This window comes from Mya arenaria, chromosome 8 (assembly GCF_026914265.1).
Source record: "Mya arenaria isolate MELC-2E11 chromosome 8, ASM2691426v1".
Lineage (NCBI taxonomy): Eukaryota > Metazoa > Mollusca > Bivalvia > Myida > Myidae > Mya > Mya arenaria.
The window spans coordinates 7,526,042-7,548,733 of record NC_069129.1 but is presented as its reverse complement, the minus strand read 5'-3'; the positions used below and the strand labels follow the sequence as shown (position 1 = coordinate 7,548,733).

Here is a 22,692-nt window from a genome sequence, read left to right as displayed (position 1 = left end):
TTATAAGCATTAACCGATTGTTTTTCATTATTGCATTTGTTTTCGGGCAGAAATATAAATTTACACAAAAACACACACACATATGAAAACCAACACACATTAGTGACACATTTATTATATTGTATAATCAATGACAGATCTCGGAACAGTTTTATGACTCCCAATGACAATCTTGACTTGGTTAATAAAATGACAAGAGTGACACGAACACAATAGCATCTAGGCGAATATAAATTAATTGCTAGATTTCAATCAACATTCTTATTTAAAAGGGGGCGGGAGTGACATCTTTTCATCTTGCTTTATAGAAAACTGTTTTGCTATTGAACATGTGAGCATGCTCTTGCTAAATGCATAAGGGACCATATGCGTGTGTTTCTAGATAAACCACGAACACCATCGTTATAATGCTCCTTTTTTACATATGAATGTTATACATCGACACCGTAGGTATTAATAAACGCCGTTTCCGGACGGTACCGGGCCCATACTCAAATACAGACCCAAGTTCAACATTTTTATTTGAGTCAATAAAATCTAAGGGGCGGCGGACAACAGAGGGCGTGTGCGGGAATGAACATCTAGCAGTTGATTTATAGTCATCTTAGTATGACGTGCGAAAATGACAACAACTAATTATATGTATACGTGTACATAAAGTAAAATAACACACTTTGAAACCGAGGTAGAAAGTATGAAAAACATAGTTAAAGTCGATGTAATCAGTTACAAAAAAATCATTTTGAAAGAAAACGCAAGCCAATTAAAGGTCAGCTCTTGAAATACTTGGAAACGCACGGGACAGGACATTTAATGCGGCTGCCACGGGACATGGGTTTAAACATCAACACAAAATCATTGCCATATGTAGTACTGTATACATCTAATATTAAATGGAAACAGTATTACATTTGACAATCTGTGTATATGTATATGTATTATTTTTGGAAAAAGCAAGCGATTTCTGTGTGTGTTTTTTCAGCAGAAATAAACCATCATTGTCTAGGAAATGTAACATTTGAAAATGCCTTTCACTCGGCTATTTTTGGACTATTCAGACTAAATCAATCAAGGGAGGTAATTCATATTGGATACTTTAGCATAATTCTTTACAACTATAGTATTTTTACATAACTTATGTGCAGGTCTTATACATTACATTAGTTTAAGGAAGGACAAAACTATGTTTTAGTAAGTGTTTATTTTTGGACTTGTAACCGTTTACCTTGAAAGGCCAGCCTAAGCCAGGCGCCGACTTCATCCTTAAGAAGACCAAACCTATATGCTTACTTTCTTAGTGTTCAGCGCCAAATACCTTGCGAATGCCTCTATACAACCCAGTGCTTACTAAAATCATTCTTGATTAATTGGATATTTTGCATTTGTTTCCATCAGATTATTTATAAACGATTACATACGAATACTAACGGTACTTACATTAAATAATTATATTATGTGTATTATTTCATTATCACCTTTAAAGCTTACATTAAAAACTGCTGTTATATCCCAACATTAAACTCTATTGAGTTTAAAACAACACCATTTTTATTGCAATACATATAAATCTAAAAACTGTACATAAATATCATCATGTGAGAAATGTTTTCAAGTGCTCAATGTTAGATGTATCCCTCCGCCTGTACACGTTTGTGTTGGTCCTAAGCCATTCCAGTTTTGACGCCTTTTTCAATTTCTCCGAGCTCTCCGCATCATGATCGAAGCCAAGCTTGTCAAAGAGATCCTTAACGTATTCGAAAGTTCGCATGTTGATGTGTGAGTAACCTTCTTGGCCTGAAAAACATGGAAATCAAAGAAAGAACATTATTTCCAATTACATGTATGCAGAAATGGAGTATAGATTTGTCCATAACTTAATACCTCGCTCATATCGTAGATAATATTTAACGGCCCTTCCATGACGCGTATTGGAGCCTCGCTCCGCCTAGACAATTTAGGGGCGTAGCTTGGCTGATAAAGGTGTGTCGGTCGAGATCGGGGGGGGGGGGGGGGTCGGGAATGGCTCACAGCTAGATTGTCGGGGGGGGGGGAGCGTTTGGCGTTTATGTCCATTTTTCGCAAATAATTGGGCTTCGGCTGTTTGGGTGTAACGTTGTTTTCAGAGATGGTCAAAGTGAATCAATTTAATAACGCAACCTTGTGTTAATATTTACTGATAAAATTCAATTCCAAAATAAATACCGGTCAATCCAATGGGTTTAATGACAGCCAACGATATCGATGTTAATTCGATACAGACTTTGATGCTAGGGGTGATGCGTTCTGACTACCATGATTAAAGATGTCGACCAACAGCCACAATGAAAAGGAGACTGAGCATATATTCATATTTGACCATGTGTTTCTAGAGGTTCACGTCTCTTTTCAATTCAATACGCAAATGGGAGCTTGTTGTCTATTATTTCAATGTCATAGTCTTAGGCCTTAAAAATACATTTGGTTCGGGTAATCCGATCCTACCTACCAAAATGTGGCAGACCCTGCTGTTTTTTAAGTCAGCTGGTTTAAATAAAATAAAATAACAATACTATTATGTTTTAAGGTTTGTTTTACTATGTAGTTTTTGAAACATTTAAATCTGTATACAGAATATTACTTTTACAACATTCTCAAATTATGACAATAACGTTCTAAAACACAGCCTTTTTTAAACCCTACCTGTTTTTGGAAAGAATGTAACCCTAACCAAACATTTTCTTTGCCTTGCGTGGCCCAACGAATGCATTTTACGAACACTAGTCAATTCTCTTAAAGATCAGCAGACAATTGTACTAAACTGGTTAATTCTTTGGATAAAGTTGGATAAATTATTTATTAATTGGTCAATATATATCCAATAATTACGGAGAACCAATCAAAGTGCTTTAATGTGCAGACTAGCCAAAAGATACTGCATTATGTGCATTACTTATCTAGTTTTATACAATTGTCTGTACATATCACTAAAATTACTTGGTTGCTACATATCCAATGGTTATTTCAAAATTTGTTTATCAGTGTTTTCACCCTACACTGCAGTGTAAAGATCTAACATCGGGGATTGTCCTTTATCGCAATGCTTTTAAATTTAATAATGTCTAATTCTACTGTAACTGTTTACTTTATTAAGATAATTTTCAATAGTTTTCAATAATCTACTAAATTGAGAAACATGTTGATTAAATATAAAACTACTTAATAAAGTCAAGGGAGATAAATCAAATGTGAAATAAAGAATATTTAAAAAAATACATATAAAGGAATATTTTATTTTAAGGCAGGCCATCAATAATTACGATGCAAAGATGTGTTGATGCACTTAAGATATTAACATCGAGATTATTTCTATGTTTAATTTATGTTGATCAACCATTATATTATTTTTGCATGGATAACATGTTTGAATAACACAACATTTACGCTACTATTATAATATATCAAAGGGAGTTAATACAACAAATTTCAGCTATGAATATAAATTATAGCAATTTATTAATTAGTTTCTTAAATGTTTCTTAAATAACGTAATAATAATAATAATAATAATAATAATAATAATAATAATAATAATAATAATAATAATAATAATAATAATAATAATAATAATTCATAAATAATAATAATAATAATAATAATAATAATAATAATAATAATAATAATAATAATAATAATAATATCTCTTTGAAATTAAATGTCTTGGTGAAGACTTAAAACATATTCAAGATTGACATTTTGTATTAACTTTTAAATGTATCTTAGCCAAGTTGAGTAGCATATTTTGTATTAATGATGGATGGATTGATAACCTTTAAATTTGCAAACTGCAAAGTTCAGTTAAGTCAACGAGAACCTTTCAATGGCGCCTCACAGAAATCTTATCGGATGAGATTTTGTTTCTGTTCATCGAAGGAGCGGTAATTATTAATTGCTCCTTGTTATTTGTTTTTATTCTCTTATCAGAAAAGCTAAGCTTGTTCATGCTATAAATGTCTTCATAAATTTCGAAAAAATTGGGCCTTTGGTGAACAACGTTTCCAGAGCTCCAAAACATAACCTTATACGATTAAAACGTTTTATCGAAGTTTATCCCTTCGAACAGGCCAATCAGGGACCATATTCAGTAACGTATTGTGTTTAATCTTGAGACTTACTCAGACATGCGAATTCTTAAACAAAATGTCATCATTATTTTTTATTTATTAAGCACAATATATGTCCATGTTTGCATATTTGAGCAAATTATATAACCATTTTTGTATAACAAGTAATTTGTTACCGGTTAAGAAAGATATACCAGTATTGCTATTCTAATCACAATTTTACAATAAAAGTAAAATTTGGAGTATCAATTCTTAAGACTCGAGATTTTCGTGAGTGGGGGGCCAGGGTCCACAATAACAAACAGTCCCATGGCCGCGATAAGACTCAAGTGGCAATACTGCCAATCTTTATTTCATTGAAACTTACATTTAAATTGATTATTGGTGATGAGTTTTATTACTATTTTAACTTGGACACTTATTCACATTTATTTGTGCAAATTTGATTGAGTAAAAATGATACTTTGTATATAAATAAAAAAAACTTTTCTGGGTCTGAGTCTAGACAGGGCTAACATTAAGCACGATGAAACACACACCTGGAACTGCCCAGCTAAGCACAACGCCCTCCTTGGCGTGCCTGACAATGTTGTCGATGTACACAGACTCGTACTCCCTGGGGATATGCTCTGCCACCTCCAGGCTCATAATCCAGTCGTACAGTGGAAGTCCATATTGGGGGAGGGTGAGGTCCAGGTAGCTGACGCGACCCTCGGAGGTCTTCTCACTGAAATTAGAATATAATATATCCAATAAAAAATCCATTCAGTGTTTTAAAGTGAAACTATTATTCAAAATCAATACATAAACATGTATAAAAACATAGATTTTAACTTTAAAATACAAAATGTACTTACTAACTAATGCATTCATGGAAAATATTAACTACTGATAACAAGAATGTAACCGTGTATTTAATAGCAGAAAGCTCAAAAATATTAAATGATTGGTGAGTGCTAAAATATTTACTGTGGTCTACTATAGTCTCATAAGGTAGAATACTGTGTTTTAATATGCTCATTTCATTCAAATTTAACTCGATATCCTTCATAAGAACCATTGTTTTCGACATTTATTAATCCTTTTTGTTATATTAAAACAATTGTATACATTTTGGTAAATCTTATCTGGGAGTGCATATTTAAACAGAGAAGACGGACGTTTATGCATCTATATACAATATCAACACCATTTCATATATGCGATCATCGTTGTCATGGTTGTGAACATTTAAGAAATACCCCCCAATTTCTCAAAACTTCTTAAGCTTAACAGGCTTAAGTAGCTTATTTCAATAATGCAATGTACATTCTAAATTGTATTTTGATAAATGAAAAATGGTAATTTGTGACTATCATAATGATTGTTCCTTTCTAAAGCATTAAAACTCCTAAAGAAGTAAATATTATGCAAATTATTGAAAGACAAAATAGTGAGCTTAGCTTAAACCTGTTATAAGGGACTTAAGAAGTTTCGAGAAATTGGGGCAAATCCACATGGAGAACGTACATCTCAATTCTCATTAAAATCCCTCATATCTGGATTTAGATAAGCTTACTATTCTTATTTCGATTGAGAAAATGTTTTCGTGTTCACGGAAATTATTTTAAACATGATCATGATAAACAATGCGTCGGTTTATAACACAATGTTCAAGGAAGTAATTTTGCTTAGTGAAATCTGATACTTAAACCTTAAAAATACGCTTATTTTGAGAAAATGGATCATGGTTATGAATGTATTAAGGAAAGACATTCATCATTATAATGCAAAGCGGTATTACTGCATGTTAGATATTTTAAAATATGTTTATCAGTGTGTCCATCCCACATTGCATAGTTATGATCTAACATTAGGATTGTCCCTTATCGCAGTACATGTATATTGAATCATGACAAATTTTATAGTGACTGCTTACTTCGAAATAACTTTCAAAAGCTAGGTGTATATAAAGGAACACTCTGTTTATTAAGAAAGACAATATTTTCAACTATAGTTTTCATACATCACTGCTCTACAAACATTTCTTTGAAAATTATTGAACATGTTCATATAATATTCAACTCCAACAACAAAATCTATCTCAAATACAATAATATATAAAGTCAAGGAAGATATTTTTGATATAGAATGGCAATTAAAGAAATTGTAAAGAAACTGCCATATAAAGAATAATTTTATGTTAAAGGGGCTGTACTCCGTATGATGAAATAGCGAAAAAAAAGAGAAAATTGTCGAAAACTGACATAAACTTGGTATCGATGTGTACAATGCATTGAAATTACTAACTGAACTACCACATTGAACAATTAATTATTTTTTCGCAGTTTTTTTCGTATTTTTCCATTAAAAAAGATTACTAGGTATGTCTACCTAGTAGAATTCAAGCCTTATGCGTGATTGGCTAGTCGATGTTATCACGTGATATTACCAAGTTAGGTATATAGCTTAAATATTCCAACCGTTAATGGTAAGCCTTCGTAGTACAGTAGATACAACACTTGACAGCAATTTTGGCGACACCGGTTCAAACCCTGTCTCCGACTCGATATTTTCTTCAATTATTACATCAAAGAGTAAAACATTGTATTAAATAATTGTCCTGAGATTCGTTACAGAAAAAAACATTTTTGGTGCCAATCTGGTGTACAGTCCCTTTAAGGTAGGCCATTTATCATTGCGATAACCCGATGAAGTGCAAATAATGTTTTTGTGTATTTTAGGTCATAACATCGAGATTATTTCTATGTTTTATTTATATTGATTTACCATTATATTATTTTTGCATGGATAACATTTTTGAATAACACAATAATAACGCTATAACATAATTTATTAAAGGGAGGTATTAAAACCATTTTTTACTCTGATTATATAGCAATTTTATTGATTTGTTTCCTAAATGACATCATGTGTATATATAAAAGCTCTTGGTGAACACTTTAAAGCAAATAAAACTTTCTTAGTGAAATCAGATGATTTAATATTAAACCTATTACATTTACATTTTGTAACTTTTAAATAAACTTGACTTTGAGAGCACACAAACGCCGCCATACCTGAACGGTGCCCCATCATACGCGTCGTATCCTTTGAGCTTTTTTGTGTCGGTGAGGAGCTGCTTGTACCTCCCAGGACCGTCACCAAATGATCCCACACACTTGTCTGCAACATAGTATTAATGTCAGGTATACAGTTAGTCTTTATCAGGTCTTGTTTTAAAGCTGCACTCTCACAGATTGAAGGTTTCTACAACTTTTTTTTATTTTTTTTGTCTTGGAACGAGCCAATTTTTGCGAAAATCCAAGGAAACAAGTGATAAAAGACTTCTGACAAAAAATATGATCGCAGATTTTTATATTTGAGTTCAAAAATTAATGTTTTATGCATTTTTCTTAAACCGTTAGTAACGGTTTAAACCATTAAACATTGTTTTTCGAACGGAAATATGCAAATCTGTGATCTGATCTTTTGTCAGCAATCTTTTATCATTGGTTTGCAGATATTTACGCAAAATATTGCTCTTTCCAAGACAAAAAGTAAAAAAGTTGTCAAAACCTTCAATCTGTGAGGGTGCAGCTTTAAGGGACTCGGCCCTTAAATACACTAGCTCTCAACAGCCAATCGTAAACATTAATAACTTGTACACCGGTTATCTTTTGGCTAATTGACTCATCAGAAACAAGTTGATTGGTTAGTAGATATTATTAAATAAATATTGACCAATCAATGAACGTTTAGGAAAACTTTACCAAAACCGGTTGTATACAACTGGCTGACGATAGCTCCATTAAGCATAATGTTAAATGTTGATGCCCGGTGGCCTCGTGTAAATGTTGGTATCATTGCAATGGGTATTACATCAATCGGAACACCTCGGACACTATCCAACAGTAATTGACAATCGGAACGCCTCGTCCAGTATCGAGCAGAAAATAAACGAAGCTTGCCGGATATAGCCGAGTTGTAACGATTGGGCATTGCATGCTGAATACTAACAGAAATGGCCGAAACTACATAACATGTATACATAAGGTTATTGTATCCTGTTATGCACGTCAAGTGATACCAAAATGATACGGCGAGGGGTCGATACGGTTATTTTCGGACAATGGTATCATTTCGGTCAAACTCGTTATTACATCGATTGAACACACCAGGCAGTGAAATCCCCGGAGCTTTACTGATAAAAGGATGTCCTATATGCTAACAAGAGGGCCATAATGGCCCTAAATCCCTCACCTGAGTAAAAGAGTTTAACCTAAATGTAATCAATATAAATTGATATTTGTTCTCAAAAAATATTGAAAAACATACTGATCAAACAAGTTGCCTGGATAAGCACTGACAGGACTTGTCACTGTTGCCTGCACACTGACAGGACTTGTCACTGTTGCCTGCAGCCTGACAGGACTTGGTGATTGACTGCACACTGGCAGGATTTCGTTCAGTTGCCTGCACACTGACAGGAATTGATGATTGACTGCACACTGACAGAATTTGATTCTCATACCTGCACACTGACAAGACTTTGTTCAGTTGCCTGCACACTGACAACACTTGGTACAGATACCTGCACACTAACATGACTTTTTCAGTAGCCTGCGCACTGACAGGACTTTGTTCAATTGCCTGCACACACACAGGACTTCGTTCAATTGCCTGCACACTGACAAAACTATGTTAAATTGCTTGCACACTGAAAGAACTTTTAGTATAGATACACAAACAACAAACCGTGCACCATCCGATAAAATCAATAAACTGCCTTAAAGCTGCAGTCTCACAGAACTACCGTTTTAACAACTTTTTTATTCTGTGTCTTGGAAAGAGCAAATTTTGGCGTAAATATTGGCCAACCAATGATAAAAGATTGCTGACAAAAGATCAGATCGCAGATGTTCATATCTCTGTTAATGTTTTATGGCTTAAATGGTTACTAACGGTTGAAGAAAAATGCATAAAACATCAATTTTTGAACCTAAATACATTTGTATATAAATCTGCAATCTAATTTTTTGTCAGCAGTCTTATATGATTGGTGTCCATGCATTTTCGCAAAAGTGAAGTTCCAAGACAGAAAATAAAAAAAAGTTGTCAAAACGTTCAATCTGTGAGAGTGCAGCTTTAAGCTCTAGCAAGAGCTGTCACAGAGACAGCGCGCTCGACTATTCCGCCGCTTTTCATTGTAAGAATTGAAATGTTTTGGCGAAACATGCATGTATCACTGTTAGATTAGGTTTCAATGCAATACATAATGTGCTGAGATATTAACATAAATGTGGTTACATGCAAAATTTTAACCAGAATTTTTAAGTCTAATAATAAAGGGCCATTATTTGCAAAATACAGTTAACTAACTTGGTTATTCAATTAGGTTGGATGGTTGAATACCATTGTATAAAGTCTCAATGCAGTACATCAAGTAGTTGCTGAGATAGTATCCTATGTGTGCTAACATGCAACACCTAAACCAGAATTTCTAAGTCGCATAATAAAGGGGCAAAGATTATATAATATGAAAGATAGAGTTATCTTACTTGATTAAATAAGAAGGTTAAATGGTTGGGAGTCAGTGTGTAAAATTTCAATGCAATACATGATGTATTCACTGAGGTATTGACTTAAAAGTGGTAACATGCAAAACCTTAACCGGAATTTCTATGTCGAATAAAAAAGGGGCAATTATTTAAATTTACTCCAAACTAGAGTTATCTTACAAGGTTATTTAAGTAGATTGGATGGTTGAGTACCATTGTATTAAGTCTCAATGCAATACATCAAGTAGTTGCTGAGATATTAACCTATGTGTGCTTTCACGCAAAACCTTAACCAGAATTCCTAAGTCAAATAATAAAGGCCTTTTATTTGCATTAAATGCAAACTAAAGTTATCTAACTTGGTTAATTAAATAGGTTGGATGGTTGAGTAACATTGTATCAAGTCTCAATGCAATACCTCAAGTAGTTGCTGTGATATTAACCTTTGTGTCCTTGCACGCAAAACCTTAACCAGAATTTCTAAGTCAAATAAAAAAGGCCTATTATTTGCATTAAATGCAAACTAGAGTTATCTAACTTGGTTAATTAAGTAGGTTGGATGGTTGAGTACCATTGTATAACGTCTCAATGCAACACCTCAAGTAGTTGATGAGATATAAACCTATGTGTGCTTGCACGCAAAACCTTAACCAAGGTGTGACGCCGACACTTGGGTGAGTAGTATAGCTCTCCTTAATCTTCACGACGGGTAATCATTGGAGCCATAACATTTTGTTATGTGTTGAAAATGCTCCAACCCGTCTTCCGTTATAGTGCCAATGAGTGGAAAATGGATGTAAACAGTGAGAACGGTTTCTTACTTTTCATTTATAGAGGTTTATACGAGTAAATTAAAAAAAATGGATAATGTAGTTCCACAAAGGAATGGCCATGAGTTGTTCAAAATGTAAAGGTTTTGAATAAAATTTAATATCTGATCGTCTAGAACTTGCATAACTTGCTAGACGTTAGTGTTGACAACGTAAAAATCTGGATTTTCGTGAGAATTGTTCTCGTACCTTAGGTTTAAGCATTTTCTTTACATGTGTGTGGCTTTTTTATTGACAAAAGGTTGCCGCGTTACAAATTTTAGAACTTAATTTGTTATACTTACTTCACTATGCTCGATTTCTGAACGTTGTGGTGCCAATGAATAGGTTGTAGTACTCATGAATAGAAATTTAGTAGGAAACGAATTGTAAAAAAACTAGCAATTTCATAACATGAAAACTAATAATTAACTGAATTAATATCATTTTCGATCTTTTTAAAGTATGACCTACTACTACACAGCTTCGCGGACTTTAAGGTTAAATTGGTGTCTAATTAATTAATACTTGACAGCAAATGGTCGTCGTAATTCCAATTCGGTATTTCCAGGTATTATAAGGCAAAAATTTAAGTTTTTCGCTAAGAAATCTTATTTAAACAAGAAGGTAAATTAGGTGTCTAACGCTTTACGCATTTTGACTTACCTTTAAAGAACTCTGCTAACACTGGCACTAGCTGCGTGTCCGTCTTATGTTGCCCTGAGTTTTCTACGCTTGACTGCGCACACCAACCACCAGTTGAGGAGATCTTGAAGGTATTGCCTTTGGCACTCGACTATAAAACATAACATGGATGGTTTTCAATAAAGTCCAGCAAGGTGAAAATAGATAGGTGGGCATATTCAAATCGCACCGTCCGTCTGGCCCTCTTAATTTCTCGGACTGTACAATTCTCTTGCATAGGCAGATTTTAAAATAACTTGTCACTTGTGTTCATTATACCAAGACGATGTGTCCCGCGCACGATCTATGTCCATACCTCTAAGGTCAATGTCACACTTAGTGTTTGATGACTAAGGAATGATGCCTATAGGGACACTGGGTATAGGTTTTGTTGTCCGGCTCCATTTCCTGTGTTCGGACTGTAACTTGCTCTTGTATGAAAATATTTTTTAAAAGCACTTGCCACATATCTTTGACATATTAAGACGACGTGTCGCGTCCACGACCCGTGTCCCTGTCTCTAAGGTCAAGGTCAAACTTATTGTTTGTTTACTATGGAATGCTGCATGTAGGGACGTAGTATACGGTCATATCCCAAGAGAGTTTTTATCTATTCCACTTGTTCATAAACATTTCCTTTCTTAATCCACACATTTCATTTTTTTTTTCCTTTCAATATGACCTTTGATTTAAACTTGAGTACCGATGCGGAATCATTCATCACTTGCAGTGCCAGCTCTTGTCTTTCTCTCTTTGTCACGATAGAGAATCAGTTAATGAATTGTACTCAAAACACCCTTTCGACGTTCGGGACCTTACAACGCCACTCTCAACAATAAAAAGGTACCGAGTAAATTTGCCGTGAACATCATGCTTTTTAGAAAATATAAATGATATTTTATTTATATGCACTGATATTTTTTCGAAATTGAGCGCACCTGCTCCACTATAATTGTAATTACTGCTCGATTCTCCATCGTGTATACGTAAAACGCACAGACGTTTGCCTTTCTTAAGTCTATGCCCCTCTATTTACAAAAAAACAAACAAAAATAAATTTGTATTAATTACAATAACTGTAAACATGTTATGTTACGGACTTCCTTATGGTCATATAATCAACTTGGCTTATTGTCGAAAATATTTAGGTTCTCAAATGTCCGCTTATTTACCTTTATGGGACAATAAACACAAGCAGCAATTGTTTTAAGAAAGATTGGTGCATTTACACAGGGTATGTGTACACATGGCCTACTTTTAGTGCACTACGTCATCCAGGTTTGTGTGCATTGAAGTTAAAAATGGAATGTGATATAGCACGAGGAAGGTTTTATTTTGCAAACGCTTTTTTATCTCAATTGCTACCTTTAGATGTGCGAGAAGCTACTCATACAAGTACGTGTAGACGTCTTGTTTTCCAATCCCTATTATAATATTATTGGGAACACCTGGACCATATTCCATCGAAATCAGCCTCGGGCGTATGCCGGTACATCAGTACAAGTAGTTCGTATTTTTTTTTATAATTGTAGTGTTTTGACGAGTTTTGTATTTCTAAGTTTACATTGGTTTCAAGTTAAGTGCATTATTGCATAATCATAAAGATTCTCAAGCGTAAAGTCATAAAGTTCAACTGCTAAATTGATATTACTACGCGATCTTCTTGCATCGTTGTTAAATGAACATATTTCTGATATTGTAAACCGTTCATATACATCCGTGGTTGTTTTCGATGGAAAATGGCTTCTAGCCCGTATCTTACACGTATCATGTCGATATTAAAGACGCAGATCACTAGAACAAGGACATTTGCTGACATCATCTGTCTAGCCAATGAGTTTCGTGACGAATTACAAAATCAAATATGCTGGCTTATCTATTTGTACAACACTCAAAAACACCGCTGTATTACAATATCAGAGTAAGGAAGATTTTATAAATACGAAATTAGTGAATGCAAAATAGGTCACTGAATTATGCCCAGAAGATGTACTTTTTTGATGTTTGACTCAATTTTCGAACAGGACAACGTTTGATTGCATGTCTTTATCAACATTTGAATTTCGACTATATTAATTGACATTACATGCAGTTTTGTTTTCTTTACAAAATTACTTTTTTCATTATCGCAATGTGTCTTTAAATTAGCATGGTTATTGGTTATCTTCTCTGGTGACTTTAATTTTGATACAAAGGTAACAATTATTACTAAATATAGTGGTTCTATTTATTATAAAACATATTATAACATATATACACAGATATTGGAGAAGGGAATGTGTGTGTGTGTGTGTGTGCGTGCGTGCGTGCGTGCGTGTGTGTTTAAATCACACACACTTGCAGATTCCTTGCAAAACCTAGACGTTTGTTTATGTATTGCGTTGGTTTTCGACAAACTTTTACCCAGCATGTTTGTTTTAAAAAGAATTACCCACCCTAACTTCGAAAGCATTTGAGTACACTTCATATCTACTTTATCCATAGGAACCCTTCACTTCCTTGTTTAAAGAAGTATGTAGAGTGGTTAGTCGGCCATTTATCTCATTAAATATTATGATCTCGACACAAAACTTAACGAGTCAAAGAACCAGCCCCGTTTTTCTTTTGGTAAGTTAATCATTTTTATTTTATGTACTTTCCGGTGGTTTAAAGAGATTTAGCAGTGAAATAAAGTCTCTATTTCACTGTTTCAAACGGTGAAAATATCAATTTGATATGTTTTATTATTTTGAAATTTAAGTCCGCTTTCGGTTCCAGATCAAACGACAGCGCGCACAGGGCTTGGAACACAATTTCAACGACGTCATTTCCGAAAAGACGTTACGTGCACATCAAAATTGGCGAAATCAAATGACTTTAAATTTCAATTTGAGTCATTAAATAAAAAAGAAAAATTGTGTTTCAGTGTAAAATAGCAATATATTTCACCTCGTAAACAACTTCAGTGAATATTTCACTCGATCCTACGCCACTCGTGGAATACTATTTTGGTGCTCACTCGGTGAAATATATCAATACGATCTTACACTAAAACAAGCAATTATCCTCTATATCATCAATTCAATTAAACAGTGAAAATGGTAACTCCACCTTCACGTAAGTAAAATAAAAAAAAAATCCAATGCTATTGATAAATGTTTGGAAAAAAATGTATTAGAATATGCTATCAATTGCATTAATATATAGCCCTCTAATTGATAGACATAATTAGTGATTGCCAGCTGACGACGTTAATCTTAACTTTCCAAGCCATTCGTATCTATTGTTGCGTTTATATGATATAAAATACCTACGGGGGTTAACTTACCCAAAACCCCTCACACCTCCAGGGTAAATTTCTTCATATAAACGCAACATATTATGTATGCGACATGTAAGATATGTTTGTGATGTATGGCAATATGAAACAGAAGTTGAATAAATAATATAAATTACAAGTTGAATAAATCTTTAGACATTTTTATAATCTATAATAAACCAGTAACAACTCGCTGTTTTATTGTGTCGCTGAGGAACTGTAAACACGTACGTATCATTTAAATTGAAGTTAAGTGCCAAGTTTACACAGCAGTTATATCTGCGACTCTCAAACCATCAAATCTTACATTGTAAATCTTGACCAAATACACGGCCACTAAACGCAAGCTCTACCACTTAACGGCGGTGCAAAGAAAATGAGCTGTCGGCACATCCGTGGTGCAGCTGCGCCTTGTATTTACTTCTACACACGTGAATATTATTTATATTTTATCTAATAATTTTATTAAACGGACATATTTCGAAAATCGGAGAATGTGGTACCATGTAAGATCATTATTACTGCAGGCTGGCTACGCTTTCGTTTCAATCTATAGTGCGAACTGGGTGCCACTAGCTTTTCTCCTATACATCATAGAGGTAAACACATCATGGCCTCAAAAGTATGTTTCAGTCGCACTTTGGGATGTGACGGGGTCAAGCCATAATGCAGCCACTATAGGGTGCGGGCAGACCTTTATAAACTAAAAAAAACATCAGAAGTGAACACAAGGCACAGCTGCACCACGGAAATGTGGACAGCTCATTTTCTTTGCGCTACGGTTAAGTGGTGGAACTTGCGTTTTGTGGCCGTGAAATAAGGGCTCTTCAAATTGAATTAAATAGATTTATGCAGATCTCGACCTATACATTCTCTCGTACACCAACGCGATGAAGATATGCGTTAGATTAATCACTTTTATGTATAGTTTGAAATAATGATGACCCTTAATTGACATATGGACGCGCAAAAATAGTCTTAATAATCACACACACACACACGCACATGTAAAATTTTATCCATATTAACCATCATGCACGCTGATATGTGGGTAACATGGTTGACGTTTGCTTTTTTGGTTTTGTTTTTTTTGTAATTTCTAAGCAAGGTATATATACCGCATTAAACCTTTTCAAACGCATTATAATGTAATTATGTATGTATTAGCTGATTATGCGTGTGTATTATATATTTATATATATACATTTGTGTGATGTAACGATGAGCTGTTAATGCTTAAGTAAAAAATAAATGTTCTGTTCTGTTTTGTATAATTATTTTACCTACCACATACAGCCAATTATAAAAAAGCACAAACAGTCTTTACCTATCACATCAGTCACATTGTATCCAGCACATACAGCTACAATTGTATATTTCAACCAAGCAAATACAGCCACTTCTATTTACCTAGCACATACACTCATATTTTACTGGTTAACTAGATAAGATTCGTGTTACCAGTCAACTATAAATGCATTCCAGATTCAGGCACTAGCAGGTTATCTGTTATGGTTAACGAATTCCACTTAGCAAGTAACATACTAACTGGTTATCTAGATAAGATTCGTGTTACCAGTCAACTATAGATGCATTCCAGATTCAGGCACTAACAGGTTATTTGTTATGGTTAACGAATTCCACTTAGCAAGTAACATACTAACTGGTTATCTAGATAAGATTCGTGTTACCAGTCAACTATAAATGCCCTCCAGATTCAGGCACTAACAGGTTATCTGTTATGGTTTACGAATTCCACCCAGTAAGTAACATACTAACTGGTTATCTAGATAAGATTCGTGTTACCAGTCAACTATAAATGCCCTCCAGATTCAGGCACTAACAGGTTATCTAGTTATGGTTTACGAATTCCACTTAGCAAGTAACATACTAACTGGTTATCTAGATAAGATTCGTGTTACCAGTCAACTGTAAATGCCCTCCAGATTCAGGCACTAACAGGTTATCTAGTTATGGTTTACGAATTCCACTTAGCAAGTAACATACTAACTGGTTATCTAGATAAAATTCGTGTTACCAGTCAACTATAAATGCCCTCCAGATTCAGGAACTAACAGGTTAACTAGTTATGGTTTACGAATTCCACCCAGTAAGTAACATACTAACTGGTTATCTAGATAAGATTCGTGTTACCAGTCAACTATAAATGCACTACAGATTCAGGCACTAGCAGGTTATCTAGTTATGGTTTACGAATTCCACTTAGCAAGTAACATACTAACTGGTTATCTAGATAAGATTCGTGTTACCAGTCAACTATAAATGCCCTCCAGATTCAGGCACTAACAGGTTATCTAGTTATGGTTTACGAATTCCACCCAGTAAGTAACATACTAACTGGTTATCTAGATAAGATTCGTGTTACCAGTCAACTATAAATGCACTACAGATTCAGGCACTAACAGGTAATCAACATGTAGTTACTGTTTACGAATTCCACCCAGTAAGTAACATACTAACTGGTTATCTAGATAAGATTCGTGTTACCAGTCAACTATAAATACACTACAGATTCAGGCACTAACAGGTAATCAACATGTAGTTATGGTTTACGAATTCCACCCAGTAAGTAACATACTAACTGGTTATCTAGATATGATTCGTGTTACCACGAACTAGTTATATAAATCTTAATTTATAGATAACTGGTAACACGAATCTTATGTAGTTAACTTATTATGTTACTTACTAATTGGAATTCACAAATCATAACTAGATGCCCAGTTCCTGCTAGAAGCCAGAAATGCACTGTTAGATTAGTGATAACACAAAGCTTATTTAGGTAAGCAGCTATGATTCTACTTATTAAGTGGAATTGACCATAACTAGTTATACTGTTAATGTTGTTCAGCTAAAAAAGGAAACAGGTGGCAGTTCTAGACACTTGTAAGCCTGTTTTTAGTATATTATATTTATCTTACCAAAAAAAAAATCGCAAATATTAACTTAAGATAACTTGTTAACTAATTATCGCGAAAATTAAGCGGTTAACACGAAACAATTCGCGAACGTTAACAAGTTAAGCCTCGATATAAATAACATTAATTCAAAATTGAAAAATCTAGGAACAAGTATAAATTGCGAAAGAAGAAACAAGACTACATGGTCTAAAAATGGCTACTTTTTTTGTAAATCGATTAAGGATGACCTTTTCAATCGATGTGCGATTATAATCAATCGTCGGAATATTACTAAGATCTGATTTTACCTCGCATTCCAGCTGGCCTATTTTCTGTTGTTTCTTGTTGAGAATTCGGGAGATATTATTACGCTGCTCCACCAATCGTGACATGGTAAAGTATACGTCATCATTTTTGTCTACTCCGCCCGTAAGGTAGCGCTGTAGTCTCTCTTCCGCCTTGTTAGCTTCGTTTTTATACAACGTAAGATACGTTTCTTTGTCATAGTAAAGACGAATGGCGACCAAGAAAAACACCGTCACAGCTAAAAGAATTGTTATGTGAGATTTTGCGATAGCCATTTTTTCGTCAATGCACTGCGCCCAAAATAAATTAGACCACGACTGTTTACAACCTAAAAACAGCAAAAACTGCTAAACATTCATGTGTCATATGAAAAAATGATTTTAACTTATTTATTAGAAGATCTTCTGTTATCTTAATTGTGTAACAAATACATCCTAGGTGATTTCTAATTTCTATGGTTTCCATAAATATCCAACACAAAACTTTTTTTTTTTAAATAGCACGTAAATTTCACAATACGAACAAAACTGTCAAGCCCCTTCGGACGCTAAGTCAAACCATTTATGGCACTCAAATTAAAGATTGTATACGCGTCCAATATTGAAGAGGCAACCTTGATGTATTTGGCTTTACACGTGTTATCAGTACCTGGACAGCTTATCAGAAAATAAGGCCAAACGTATTTATAACAGCTTGGCAAAATGTTTAAAATTGGATATATTCTTTCATGGTTACCGGGGCGTTTTTTAGTCACTTAGAAAAAATGTAGAAGGTGGAGTTTTTCACATTTGAATATCTTGCTCACGGTTTTAGACGAGCCTTCTTCGGACTGAAATCAGTTTCTTTTTTTCGTTTACTTTTTCCACTGTTTTTGGAAAGTAATTTGTTTAAACGTATTAATTCAGTTCAATATACACCAGAAATCAATGCACAATGTACAAATATATAGTGTAAAGAATGTTTCTGAATGGATTGGAAGACAAGCATTTTGAATGATTATATAACTTCCTTTCCATGTTTAAGGTAACGCCTGTTCTAGATTGCAAGGAAGTTCGGTAATAGCTGATAAGGGTACATGGACAAGATTGTGTCGCTAAAATCTAAGAGCATACAAACTTACTAAGTAGCAAAAACGTGGTGAGAAATATTTGTGTGTGTGTGTGTGAAAGTACATACTTTGGAAGTAGATTCACTATGCTTAATTTAACAAGGGAAATTAATTATTACGGAAATACATGTAAAAACCTTTGAACATATGAGTCACATGTGGTATTCAAATCTATAAATATGCGTCCATCTGAATAAGAAATTCTTTTAAACGTGACAGAGGCTTTCAAATCTTTGATTGGTTTTATATTGTTTGTTTTTTCAATGTAAAACTCGCTCAATTTTCAATGTTTTGATTGCTACCTTTTTAACTACGTCCTCGATGTATATATGTAATTTTAAACGGCAACATTTACATCCATTCGAAACACCTCGGCCATTTTTAAATCGAAAATATCCTCGGATGTATGCCGTTACATGAGTAGAAGTAGTTCGTAACATTTTAAATAATAGTTTTAATAAATTGTAGTCTTTAACGTGTATTTTATATTACCAAGTTTAAATTGATTGCCAGTGATATGTATTATTCCATAAATAAAAGATTCCCAAGAGTAAAGTCATTGCATTTAACTGCTGAATTGCAAATACTACGCGATCTACTTTCAGCGTAGTTAAATGTTAAGAGTTCTGACTTTGTAAACCGTCCATATAAATCCAAAGTTGTTTTCGATGGAATATAACCGAGTTGCTCCGATTGTATTACATGTACTTGTATCGACACTTAAAACTGCACTCTCACAGGTATACCATTTCTAGAACTTTTTTTCATGTCTTAGAAATGGCAATTTTTTGCATACATATCTGCAAACCAATGATATAAGATTGCTGACAAAAAAAATCAGATCGTAATTTTTCATATTTTCGTTCGAAAATTAAAGTTTTATGGCTTAAACCGTTTACCAACGGTTTAAGAAAAATGCATAAAAAAATCATTTTTTAACTTAAATATAAAAATCTGCGATTTTTTTTGTCAGCAGTCTTATATAACTGGTTTCCATGGATTCTCACAAAAAAACTGCACGTTCCAAGACAAAAAATAAAAAAGTTGTCAAAACGTTCAATCTATGAGTGTGCAGCTTTAAAGCACACGCACATATCTTGTTTCACAATCTTTCACATAACGGTGTTCTTTCATGAAAAAAGTGGGGTAAACTATGACAAGTTTCAAGTTTTAAGTTTAAACTAAAAAAAGGCATGTTACATGCATGTAATGCAAGTCATGAAACTGACACCAAATATTTGAAGAAAAAACAACACGGACCTCTAAACCGGATAAATGTAACACAATTTCGCGATCCGAAACAAGATGGCGCACACCTTCAAAACAATTACTTGGATATGATCTCGAATGAAATCGCGCTGTTTGCGTAAGTTGAAAATAACTTTTATGGTTAAAGTTCCATGGACAAGATTAAAAACTCTAAATAAAACAAGTATCATAACATGCAGTACATAACAAACTGACAGTTTTAAAGAGAAGAGTACTATGGTGCCATAAAAAGTAGAACATATGTATTATTTTCAACAAACATTATAAGCCAAAACAGCAACCAAATTAACAAACACATTAAAATCTAGATTTTACTTGGAGACTGAGGTGAATGAGATTGTCCCGAAATCATTTTACAAAATTATGCCTTTTCCACAAGCACAAGATAAAGTCAATCAAATGTTCGAATCTGTCAGGGACCAATAACAAATCCTAGCTCCCCGATTCCATGTCCATTTGGATGCCTAATATAAAATGGCTGAATATATTTTTTTTCATGCATTGTTAAAATATCTGCATTCCATTTAATAGTGCTATTTATCAACCCCAAAAAGTATTAGAATCAAGTGAAAAACACACCGGCTATTTCTTTCAGCATTGAAAAGCGACGTTTTTCTATTGATAGTTTGTGATTTATAGTGCTGAACTTACACTTACAAAGCAAAATTTCGAGGAAATTATATCAATATATTCCTTGAATAAATGTTTTTAATACAGTCTTTAGACTAAGACTAAACATTTTGCTGAATCGATATAGTACCATTCCAGTCTAGTAACATCTGGTAATTAATTCTAGAAATGAGCTATTCTTTATAGTATCAAATTGGATATCATAAAAGAGGCAACACCTGTTTAATCTTATAAATGAAATTGTTCACTCGACCACAACATCCCAACTTACAAGAGAGCCTTACAATCTGTAAATAAAAGTCATAATCGCCAAGCAGCTGTACATTGTACAGTTTAATGAGATGTTTAGTTTTTAGTGGCAGCTTCCATGACGCGATATTTCCATTGTTTGTTATAAACTTTTGAAAATAAAGAGCACACTCGGAACTCCTCGGCCATTTTTATGTGTGTATGTTAGCTTATTTATACTCGTATTTGGGTCTTGCCGGATCCGTGGTCTAGTGGTAACACACTTGACTATCAATCCAGGGGTCACAAGTTCGATTCCCCGTCGCATTACTAAAATACTAATCGTCCTCCGGGAGGGACGTTAAATGTGCCCCGTGTCCCAGTGCTTCACACTGGTGCACGTTAAAGAACCAGGGTTACATTCTGTCAAAACTTAAATGACTAACAATCTTAACGGAGCCCTCGCCAAATGGGCAAGGTCATTTTTATCGAAAACAACCTCGGATATATTCATTTCAATTTAGCAGTTAAACTTAATGACTTAACTCTTGGGAATCATAATTATGTTTGCAATAATACACTTCACTGGCAATCAAATTTAAAATTAGATCTACAAATACAAGCTTAAACACTAAATTTAATTAATAATAGTATTCAATACTCTTGTTTTTTGTTATGTTTTGTTGACAATATTACATAAATGTGTTTGTTGTTTGTTGAAAACAGTTACCAAGTTACAATCTTCATACCTATTGCACTTCTCTATTTTAATTTATTTTAAGCCATGCGACGAATGTGATTTTATTTACCAATTAACTAGATATAAAATGACAAAGAATGTGTTTTTTTTTAACTTTCTGATATTTATCGACTTAATCCGATTAATCGATTAGGAAAATCCAGCCGATTGTCCATCACTTCTCTTCAGACATGTTACACAAATATCGCATGAAAACCAAAGAAATTATTCTAATCTCCTTTTTCCATGATATGACTTGCCCTAACTGTTATCAGTTCTGTTCAATACTCCAATACAAGGAACACTTAAGAACCTCCAACTTAACGTGGACATAGTGTCGCTTATATCTCTTCTATGAACGGATTCAAAAGGGGTCACATTTTCTCTAAGCACTATAGTGATTTAAGGTTTTGATTCGAAACTGACATTAAAGGATATGTCGTTTTAATAAAATGAAGTAATCAGAAAAAAATGTTTATCTTTGTGGGAAGTTATATCTATGCATGAAGTAACTTGCAACTCTTTTCTTTTAGAAATCGTATTTGCTGACTTAAATTTGCAGCGTTTATAGTGCTTAAAAACATTGAAACTATGGCAACCAAATTTGCGTCAAATTATAAACGAATTGATATCAGCGATATAAAAATATTGACATAAAATCACGGAAAGACTGAATTATAGATAAAATAGGAACTATGGATACTTTGCCGTACACATTAAGAACACCGTAGCCATAAAGTACTGGATCACTGCAATCTCAATGTCTTTATTATTGATAAAATAACGGACTAATATTTTAAAACTAGAGCTATCACAGAATGTGATTTAGAAACCCGAACGCCTTATAGGTGTCGGAAATACTGCCTGGATAGAAGAATTAAAAAAACACAAGTGGAACGTGTTTCACTGAAACGTGTCGCAGAATTATCAGTAATGTAGCAAATCAAATTTAGAGGATTGCAGTGACCTTGACCTCGAAGAAATGGACAAAGGTTTTGGTGCACGAAACGTCCTTATATAATGATGGTCACTTCTGCCAAATATTTTTAAAATCCAACCT

At 33.8% G+C, this 22,692-nt stretch overlaps 1 protein-coding gene across 1 annotated transcript; it reads right to left on the bottom strand.

Annotated features, from left to right (window-relative positions):
• Positions 1-99: 99 nt before the first annotated feature.
• On the bottom strand, positions 100-18,280 carry LOC128242682 (uncharacterized). The gene is made up of 5 exons (XM_052959934.1): positions 17,661-18,280; positions 11,116-11,245; positions 7,160-7,265; positions 4,640-4,827; positions 100-1,794 (listed from the first exon to the last, which is right to left on the bottom strand). Exons 1-5 carry the CDS (start codon positions 17,931-17,933, stop codon positions 1,592-1,594), a joined length of 900 nt encoding a protein of 299 aa, XP_052815894.1. The 5' UTR covers positions 17,934-18,280; the 3' UTR covers positions 100-1,591.
• Between the last annotated feature and the right edge of the window lie 4,412 nt (positions 18,281-22,692).

Bases quoted from the DNA above. Each gene is read 5' to 3' on its own strand.
- LOC128242682 (XM_052959934.1), bottom strand. From the start codon at position 17,933: ATGGCTATCGCAAAATCTCACATAACAATTCTTTTAGCTGTGACGGTG. The intron at 11,246-17,660 runs GTAAAATCAGAT...TATGTTTTATAG, and splicing joins TAGGCCAGCTGGAATGCGAG to TCGAGTGCCAAAGGCAATAC. The intron at 1,795-4,639 runs GTGTGTGTTTCA...CATGTTTTTCAG, and splicing joins GCTTAGCTGGGCAGTTCCAG to GCCAAGAAGGTTACTCACAC.